Raw genomic sequence first — 10,481 nt, forward strand, 5'->3', positions numbered from 1 at the left:
GGTAATTGAGTCAGTTCCCCCAGAGTTCATCAGAAGATGCTCTATTCCAACTATTTCTTAGTTCCCAAAAGGGGCAGAATCCTTGACTTAAGAAACCAGAACACCTGTATCCTTTCCCAACACTTCAGGATTGTGATGCTAGCCACTGTAATCCTATCCCTATATCCAGAAGACTGGTTTGTTGTCCTTGACCTCCAAGAAGCCTACTTTCATCTAGTTACCCACCTATCCCAAAAACATTTCCTACGCTTCAAATTAGGCTCAGAACACTTCCCAAAAACATTTCCTACGCTTCAAATTAGGCTCAGAACACTACCAATACCGTCATTCCCTTCAGCTGTCCACAGCCCCAAGGGTCTTTACAAAGTTTCTCTCAGCAGTGGAAGCCCATCTGCATCAGTGGAGCATAGCAGTATTCCCTTACTTGGATGTTTGGCTCCTCAGGGGTTGATCATTTCTAGAGGTCCAGTTTGCAATCTCCAGGGCTCTAGCCCTGTTTCACTCTCTGGACCTTCACATCAATAGAAGTCCACACAGACCCCAATTTAAAGAATTGACTTGATTTGAGCCACTAGACTCCCTAACCGTCACAGCCTATCTTCTCAAAGAGAGATTCTCCCCTTTGTCCATTCTAATCTCAATAATACAACACAGCTCACAAACAACTGCAAGAACTTGCTATAACTCATTGGCCACATGTCAGCCTCTATGTCCATCGTGCCTCATGCGAGACTGCACCTCAGGTGCCTTCAGACATGGCTAAGGTCAGGGTACACCCCACACAGACAGTCTTTCCAAGCGCATCACAGTTCTGGACTCAAGTGGTGGAAGGACCCACTGAAGGTCTGCATGGGAACCCTATTCTCACATCCCTCACCCTCAAAGATCCTCACAACAGATACTTCTGAGATGGGAAGCTCACTTCCAAGGGGCCACAGTCCAGGGCAAGTGGTCTGCATAAGAGGTTATGCTCCACATCAACATTCTGGAGCGGACGGCAGTTAGTTACACTCGCCAATACTTCTTTCACCCCATACAGGGTCATTCCATCAGTGTAATGCTGGACAAAAGAGCAGCACTATATTATCAACTGATGGGGCAGAGCAAGATCCCAGTCCTTTTGCTTAGATTCATTAAGGCTGTAGAACCAGTACATTTCCCATCAAATAGAGATCTCTGCTGTCTATCTTCTAGGCCTCCAGAATACAGTTGCAGACTCCCTGAGCAGACATTTCCTTCAGGACCACAAATGGGAGCTCAACAATTCTGTCTTCCACAGCATGTGACAGATTCAGGGCTTCCCAGAAGCAGACTTCTTTGCCACCCCAAACAACACAAAAAGCCACCTTTTCTGCTCCAAGGGAGGATACAGCTGCGACTCATTGGGAGATGCCCTCATAACGCTGTGGCCCCATCCCCTGCTGTATGCTTACCTGCCTCTACCTCTAATCTTCAAGCCCTTACTCAAACCATGTCAGGAAAGAGCAAGGTTCTCCTCAGCACAGCACCAAGACAAGTGTGGTACTCGAACCTCCTTCATCTCTGTGACAACACCTCTCTGTCTTCCAATCAAGAAGGATCTCCTGACGCAGAACTCAGGGACCCTGATCCATCCCAACCCCTCCTCCTTGAACCCGAGAGCATGGTTCCTGGATGGTTCTTGAGCATGGAGCTAACCTGTTCAGATGAGATCCAGTCAGTTCTCCTATCAAGCAGGAAATCTAGTACTCTCAAAACTTTTTCAGAAGTGGAAATGCTTACACTTCTGGTGTTCCCCTTGGTTCTTCCCAAGCCTCAGAGGTTCTGCTTTCCAAATCCTGGACTACCTGTTGGATTTAAAGATGCACAGTCTATCATTGAGCTTAATTGAGGTACATTTGGCTGCTGTAACAGCCATCCACTCATCTGTTGAAGGCTTCTCAGTCTTTGCCCACCCTACTACAGCTAGATCCCTCAAGGGCATATGCAATTTGTTTCCCCCCTACGGAACCCAGCTCCCCAGTAGGACTTCAGATTGGTTCTCAGTGCACTGAGGAAACCTCCATTTTGAACCAATGGTGGCCTGTTCCCTGTCCATATCTCCAAGACTTCATTCCTCATAGCCATCACTTCAGGCAGTGAATGGGAGAGCTCAGTGCTCTTATGGCTGACCCACTATTTACCACCTTTTATAAAGATAAGGTAACACTACATCCCCCTCCTCGCTTCTTCCTGAAGGTCTCTTTGGAATACCACATTAAGCAAGAGAATCACCTGCCTGTGTTCTACCCAAAAACCTCATACCTCCAGAGGAACAGACCAGCTAACGTAGACTAAATGTCAGAAGGACCCTCGCCTTCTACCTTGACAGGATTAAGATCATCCTAAACTATGTATATCATTTGCAGAGGGGATGAAGGGTCAACCTGTTTCCACTCAGACTGTCAAAGTGGGTTTTGGGTTGCATCTTAACCTGCTAAGAATCTGCTAGGATGCAGCTAGTTCCTTCATAGAGTGACAGCATGTTCCACTGGAGCTCAGTCCACATCTGTACTCTGCTGAAGGATGTTCCTATAACAGGAATTTGTAGTACAGCAACTTGGCCTTCCATTCATACCTTAGCCAAGTATTACACTGTTTTACCTGCTTCCAGGGATTATACTGCCTTTGGTGACACAGTCCTCTGAAACATTTTGGACTTGCCTCTTCAGCACTAACTTCCTGGCTGAGTTACTGCTTGGGAGTCTCCTAAAGTGGAACATATATACTTAAAGGAGGGAGACGTTACTTACTTTACAGTAATTGGAATCCTTAGAGATATTTTGTTCCTATGGGTGCTCCACCTCCTGTCCTCCTTTCTCTCAGCTCTGGAGGCTCTGCTTCACAGTCAAGAAGGAACTGAATGACAGTAGGTCCGTGCCTCCTTGTATGCCCTTGTTTGGAAGCCACAGGCACTGCTATGAGCAGGCGTGAGCCCGCAGACACCACTTTGCATTCTCTGGTCAAGAGGCACTGGCACATGGTGGAGCACCCACAGGGACAAAATATCTTGAAGAAATCAAGTTACCGTACTCTCCTTATTTAAAGAAACCTCATTTTTCTTTAAGAATAGTCAGTAAGTCCTTTATTCCAACTGCCTTAGTCTGATAAATCTGATTGAAGCACTTGTTGTTTATATGAAAATTCCTCATCAGGAATCATTTTCTCCCTAGTGAATAAAATATACATCACTACTGTCCTTGTAAATACAGTGTGATGCACTCCTGTGCTATAATAATATTCTGTTCTAGTTTACAGTGCAGTTCTGTTCTGAAAGTGACAACGTAAAACTGATACCTTCTTATTAAACAGGTCTACTCCCTTGTGTATTCAGTCATATCTGCTTACTTCAATGACAAGAATGTTTTAATTGCATACTGTTAACATTGTCTGTACCATGCTGAAAGAAAGAAAGAGAACCATCTGTGGCAGATGCATTCAAATACTACAGTGATGAGGTCCATATAAAAATTTAGATAAAAATGTGAGCTAGACAGCTTACTACAAGGAAGATGAAGACGGGAGAAGGGGGGAATAAGACCACGTGTAATAAGATTGTGTGAAGTTAAAGATCATTTTACACTTTTTATTTTCATATATGTATGTTTATAATCATAATTCCTGTTAGTACTGCTGAGCCAATGCAGGCGTGGGAGAGGAGATAGAATCTCTTTTGTATCAGTTGAACTGTTTAAGGCCTGATCCACACTTAAAACTCAGGTTGAAAAATTTATGCCCCTGAAAGATGTCATTAAGCCTACCTATGTTCCAGTATAGACACCACTAATTCAATGAAAGAATTCTTCTGTCACCCTATCTGCTACCAAGAGGGGGGGATTAACTACAGTGACAGAAAAAAACCTTGTGTTGCTGTAGCAAGTGTCTGCACTACAGCAGTGCAGTGACATAGCTGTGCTGCAGTGGCATCTGTAGTGTAGACAAAGCCCTAAGATCTAAATCAGTTACACTTGTGGAATCCAGTTGGGGGTTAATAGGGGTCACTCTATTTTAATGCTAGGAAGTGTAGAAGGTGAAAATAAACTCCAGATGACACATCACATTTTCTAGAGTATTGCAGTCAAATGAACAGCACTGTTTTCATTCTACTCATAACTAAGGCATCTTTTTCTTCAAAAAAGAGAATTCCCTAGATTTAGTTATAATTACAATCTTCACTAAGCTCACTTAATTATGCTAGTCTTACCCCCAAAATATATAAAAAGGCTACTTTTGTGCTGTATCTTCTGTAAAGGTGGCAAGTTGAGTGCTGTATAACACGTATTAACATGTTTCTAAGAATTCTTAAATCTGTGGGATTAAATTCCTCATACATACAACATATTGGTTTTATTTTGCAGTAGTGATGTTTTTTTTCCCCTCCCTACAGAACTATGTCAGAGTGGTGGAAGTTTGGTGGGATGAGTACAAAGATTACTTCTATGCCAGTCGTCCAGAGACAAAAGCACTACCATATGGGGATATATCTGAGCTGAAAAAGTTCCGTGAAGATCACAACTGCAAAAGTTTTAAATGGTTTATGGAAGAAATAGCCTATGATATAACCTCACACTATCCCTTACCATCTAAAAATGTGGACTGGGGAGAGGTATGTACAGTAAATGCATCTAAAATCAGCACATGCAATAGGTTTTTTAAGTTGGGAGTCCACAATGAAGCCACTGTAACTTCTTGTACCTGATAAATATTTTAATATTTAAACAGAAAACAAAGAATTATTTTTGTTACTGTTGTTTTTAAATGTGGAAAATAAGGGAATATATATATTATTTTTTTTACATGTATGGCATGCACCACAATTTATGTTTAATATTATCTTGCCTGCCTGTGGGAGTTAAATCCAAGGAGGCTGTTAAGTGGCATGCAAACAAAACAAAACAATGGCAAAGATAAGGCTCCTTAAGTGAACAATGGTTGGAGCTATTAATTGGGGGAATGCTTCTGCCCTGCTCCAACCTGGTTGGCGTGTTTTACTCTTCTCAAGGCTAAAAGGCTAAGATCATAGAGGATCCTAAACCTTCAAGATGCTGTCCTATAGAAGAAGGGGGGATGAGTGGGCTGTCAGCAGCCATAATGAGTCTCTGGCAGACAGACATGCAGCAGGCAGGCTGGCTCTCCAGAGATGGTAATAAACTGAACCTACCCAAGCTATGAATAGAGAGAGTAATCTTAGGCAGACTAATAAGTGTATGCAACATTTAGTTGTTCTAACCCATTTTCTTAGATGCTGTGTTCCTTTTGGCAAATCACACTACACCTCTACCCCGGTATAACGCTGTCCTCAGGAGCCAAAAAATCTTACCGAGTTATAGGCGAAACCGCGTTATATCGAACTTGCTTTGATCCGCCGGAGTGCACAGCCCTGCCCCCCTGGAGCGTTGCTTTACCGCATTATGTCCGAATTCGTGTTATATCAGGTCGCGTTATATCATGGTAGAGGTGTACTTTGTTTTGAATAAGCTACTTTTTGAGTCACTTTAACTAGCTGCTGTTCACAGGTCTCCAGCGATAATGTGCTTACGAGTGCTAAACCCACTTGAGTCTGTCAGGTTGACCCATTTGGTAAATAGGGAACCTGCAGCCCAGAGATCCAATCTAAAAAGTGGCAGAACCATGTGGTTCCACCAAGAGGGGAGGAAGGTAGCAAAGCCTGTCTCACGGGGTGAATGTGAGAGGGAGTTAGTGTTCTAAGGCACAACTTACCCAGTAACCATGACACTAAATAGCAGGTCTGGATAACTCTTGACAGACAGGTATGAAAATACTGTATTTATAGAGTAACGACAGGAGATCAAATGCAACAGTAAGTAACCAAGTCATGATGTTTTAACATGTGTTTTTTATTAGCTCTACATTTTTGTTGAGAATTCTTTTGTCTGTGTGTACTCTTCTTCATTGATGTTTATAATCCCGAGTCCTTCTTTCAGAGTAAGAATGTATTTTGAGAAGAAACTTGGAATCATGATATGGTGTTCAGTGCTCTTCACTATTTTTGAAGTGGGGGCCACTTTGGCAAAAAAAAACTTCAATGTGAGAGCCACGTGGGGTGGGGCCGAGGGGTTTGGAGTGTGAGATGGTCCAGGGTAGGGTGCGGGGGTGAGGGCTCTGGCTGGGGTTGAGGGCTCTAGGGTGGAGCTGGGGATGAGGGTTTTGGGGTGCGGGAGGCGGCTCAGGGCTGGGGCAGAGGGTTGGGATGCGGGGGTGAGGGGTTCAGGGTGCAGGAGGGGGCTTGGGCAGAGGGTTGGGATGCTGGGGTGAGGGGTGCAGGATGGGGCTCAGGGGTGGGGGTGAGGGCTCTGGCTGGGGGTACAGGCTCTGGGGTGGGACCAGGGATGAGTTTTGGGTGCAGGCAGACTGCCCCGGGGCTGGGGCCAGAGGACTCCCTGCAGGCAAGCAGTACAGGAGCAATGGGGGAAGGGGCCCTCTCTCCCCCCTGCCAGCAGCAGGGAGCTCCGGGGCCAAGGCCCACAGCAGCCCTGCAAGTCCCAACTTGCTCCCCTCCCTGGTTCCCACCCACCCCCTACCTCTCTCCTCTCCAGGTCCCTGCTGCGTGGCCCTTTAGAGCTGCTGCGGGGCTACTGATAGCCTGCTGTGTGACTGCGCAGCTTAGAGGGAACTTAGGGAGCCACACTTAGGGTCGATGGGAGCTGCCACTGGCTCGCGGGCCTTGCAATGAAGAACACTGGTGTACGTAGAAAAGGCATATCTGGAGACAATTATTCAGAATAATCAAGATATTTGCATTTGAATGTGACTTCGAAGACTGTTAAAATTACTGGGACATCACAGATTCAGCATTCTCATTTAATTGCAAGAAAAACTACTTGGCAGGGTTTAAATTCAGCGCATGATTTACAGGAATTGAATGCTCTTTCATAGACAATCCTAGCTGGGTTTTTTACATACTCCTTTGTAGGATTCCCTGCTCAGCCAGGGAAATGCCTTGGTTTATGAAGATTGTTTTAGTCCCCCAGAAGCTCTGCCTGGTCTCCCCTATGAGTATACTGAACCCACTTCTGCAGAACCTGGAGGCAGAGATAGTGTTCTAACTGGCAGAATAAGAAGCCCTGTGTTCTATCCTACTTCTTAGTCAATTTGGCTAATCCATTAGATGTGCAAGGGAGTAGTTTAAAGAACTTCCTCTTCTAAAGGTATGACAGATCTACGTATGTGACCTCAAGAGAGCAGTGGTGGAGTACAGAGTTGTCCAGTGCACAACAGGCATGTTGGGAATCTGTCAGGGTCTATTATGAAGCCTTTGGAACTGGTTGTACAAAGTGCATGTGAAGATGGACAAACAGTCCTGCATCTGGGAGCCCAGGGAAACAAGACTATCTCCATCAAGGCAAATTTCTTGCCCAAGAGTTAATACAAAGCAGTAAGTTAGCTGATCAGCTTTAGAACTGTTCCAAAGTCCACCTAAGGTGGGGAAAATGTGCCAACATCTAGCTCCTGACTGAGCTGTGAGAATCACTATGGTAGTGTCTGGAAAATAGAAGGCAGGGAGCATCCCTGAAAAAAGGAATTGAAGCCAGCAGCCCCTGGGACTTGGATGAAGTGACAGGGAAGCTTGAAGTAGTGTGGCATCAATCAGAGTGCTATGTCCTCAGGCTTCGCTGAAATGTTTTTGATCTCTCTTAATCGATGGCCAGCAGTCATTACACAATGTTTACAGGATTTTAATGCTCCTTTGTTGCACTTTTAATTATTGCCTCAATTGTATTTCTGGATGGCCAAAACATTTTTGACTCTACTACTTGGATACAAAGTTCTTTCCAGTCCTATTTTTCTCATATTTAAAGGACTCCTTCACTAAGTGAATGGCTGCTTTTTATTGTAGCTTCTTGGGCTAGTGTTCATGTCAACCCTCCACTAATTTCCAGCTGTTAAAAAACCCTAACTTGCAGGTAGGTTCTCCCTCCTTATTTGCTTCTTAGTAGAGTCAGTAGAATAGAATGCTGGTGAACAACCATGTTACTGATGTAGTTAGTCATTGGCTGCGTGTGTGTTCTCTCTGCGTGCTGCATTGGCTCTGGCCAGATAGCCTGTACAGCAGGCTCCGAACTGCTCAATAAGACCACAAGACTTGGTCTAGTAGCGAAGATACCTGGCCAGGTTTATTGTTGATGAAGCACAGTCCTAGCTCCCCGGACCAATGTCTAGTTACACTAGCACATGTATGCCTGTAACAGTGGACCAGCTCAGTGAATGGCGGGATTCTCCATTCCCCCCTAGGCCAGTCAAAGACACTCCCTCTGAGACTCCTCTTTATACACCGATACAAACAAGTTACATATTGCCCCTGTGACATGTTTAGTTACCACCCTTTTACCTTGTACATGTTGGGCTTATCAATCAAAACATCTCTATTCATCACCCTGTCATCCTGACCTTATCTTTAAGAGGGGGTCAGTGTGTCCTTGTATCATCTTTGGGGAGTGTGTTTGTGTCATACTTGGTATCAGGGTGTTCTGGTACCACCCTTCTGGAAGATGTTTACATGAGTGTCCTGTGCCTAGTACTTCTCAGGAATGTTTATATTTTTGCAATACCAGCCCTATTCTTGCCAGGGTCTGTGAACCTGCAAGCAGGCATGTTTTATAACAGGACCTGACTTCTGCTCACAGCCTGACTTTTGCTAACTTTGCTTTATATTAGCAAGGCTTGACCACTTCTTTAGTTCAGGCCTTTTATACAAGGGCTCGTGACTCAGGCTCTCTCTTTCTACTACAACTGGGTTAATATTTAACTGGAAATTTCATTAATCGCTGCTGTTCATGACTTGCAAAGATTGGTGATAAACTGTATCTGTTTGGGAAGATAGCTGTGATAAATACCCATAGATTCATAGAATTTAAGGCCAGAAGAGACCTTTAGATCACTGTAGGCTACTGGCCAGTCCCCTCAGCCCAGGAAGGAGTACACCATATCCAGAATCTGGTTCAGACCCTCTTCTCAGGGCTTCAGTTTTATTTCTTCCACATAAAATTAGTGCAGCACATTGAGCATCCCTTCCCCCCTAACCTGGGGTGTTCTGTAGGGGCTTATCTATTCACTACAGGTTTCCATTCTACAGGCCACTTGCCTGACAGCCATACCCTGCTTTCTCCTACAGGAGTCAAACTACTTACTGGTAGCTCTAGCTCTCCTTCCTGTTACTGCCTTCAGGCTCTTGGCAGCTCTGTTCCAGCTGAGTCACTTTCTGGCTTTTTATAATCACCTGATCCTTTGCTGATACATTTCAGCTCAGCTACCTCCCAGCTCTCATATGTGAAACTAGGCCCAACTCCTATAAAAGGGATTTTTTGGACATTCATCCTGTGACAATTAACTAGTTGAACAATATGTATATGACAGGCTCTTACAGTTCACCCAGTTACCCCTGCATTTAGCTCAATAACTTGTTTGACTAAAGCATACTTTCCAGACAGGCATCCAGTCTTGATTTGAAGATATCAAAAGAGACATTTTTTTCCAGTGGTTAATCACCTTCACTGTTTTTGTTTGTTTGTTTTTCCCCTTATTTCCCATTTGTATATGTCTGACTTTAGCTGCCAATCAGTAATCATTTAGTACCCGGTATTTTCCCCCCCATGATGGTACTTATATATTGTATCAAATAAGCTCTCAGTTTTCTTTTTGATTGAGCTCTTCAAGTCTCTCCATGTGTAAGGCTTTTTCTCCATACCTCAAATCATTTTTGTGGTTCTTTTCACAATCCTTTTTAAAATGTGGACACCAGAATTCTACAATGTTGAAGCTTTATCATAGTAATTTTCTGACATTCAGGTCAAGCTCCATTTCATTTTAAGTCTGAACAAAACAATCACCTATCTCATCCCTCACATCCTCTCCTAGGTGGGAAGCCCGATCAACCCTAATTACAAGCCCCTGCTGCACACCATTCAGGAATAACTAAAGAATTGAACATCCTTTCATGGGGGATTAACTGCATAAGAAACCAGGCCTACATCTGAAAGAGCCCCTGTTCTGTATGAATATGGTAAATTTGAAATCAAACTTCCATACAGTATATTCACTAGCATACTTATGTCTGTTATCTCACAATAGCTCTCAAATTAGTATGGACAGTTGGATTCATAAAACTTTCTCCTGAGAATTTAACATCCTTATCTCATTTGATTCAAATTTCTTGCAGTCTTGCTTCAAATATCTGTGTATATTATTCGTTTGGAGGACGACGAGTAGGATATTCCTTAACTTCTTTGCACTAGAGATCATATTTTCCCAAAGTCTAAACTAAAGTGGAAAAAGCCCTTTTCTCCTTCTCCCCCCAGATCAGAGGCTTTGAAACTGCTTACTGCATAGATAGCATGGGGCACACCAATGGCGGCTTTGTAGAACTTGGACCATGCCACAGAATGGGAGGTAATCAGGTAAGTAACCTTGAGGCGAGACGTTTGAAAGAGACAGTTGATGCAATG

At 44.0% G+C, this 10,481-nt stretch overlaps 1 protein-coding gene across 1 annotated transcript in view; it reads left to right on the plus strand.

Annotated features, from left to right (window-relative positions):
• Positions 1-10,481, plus strand: part of GALNT7 (polypeptide N-acetylgalactosaminyltransferase 7) — a 116,353-nt gene that overhangs the window by 100,195 nt on the left and 5,677 nt on the right. The window contains exons 9-10 of the mRNA XM_065404843.1: positions 4,406-4,624; positions 10,335-10,433. Of these exons, the coding sequence (XP_065260915.1) occupies positions 4,406-4,624; positions 10,335-10,433 (318 nt within the window). The remainder of the gene's footprint in view (positions 1-4,405; positions 4,625-10,334; positions 10,434-10,481) is intronic.

This window comes from Emys orbicularis, chromosome 5, assembly GCF_028017835.1.
Source record: "Emys orbicularis isolate rEmyOrb1 chromosome 5, rEmyOrb1.hap1, whole genome shotgun sequence".
Taxonomy (NCBI): Eukaryota; Metazoa; Chordata; order Testudines; family Emydidae; genus Emys; species Emys orbicularis.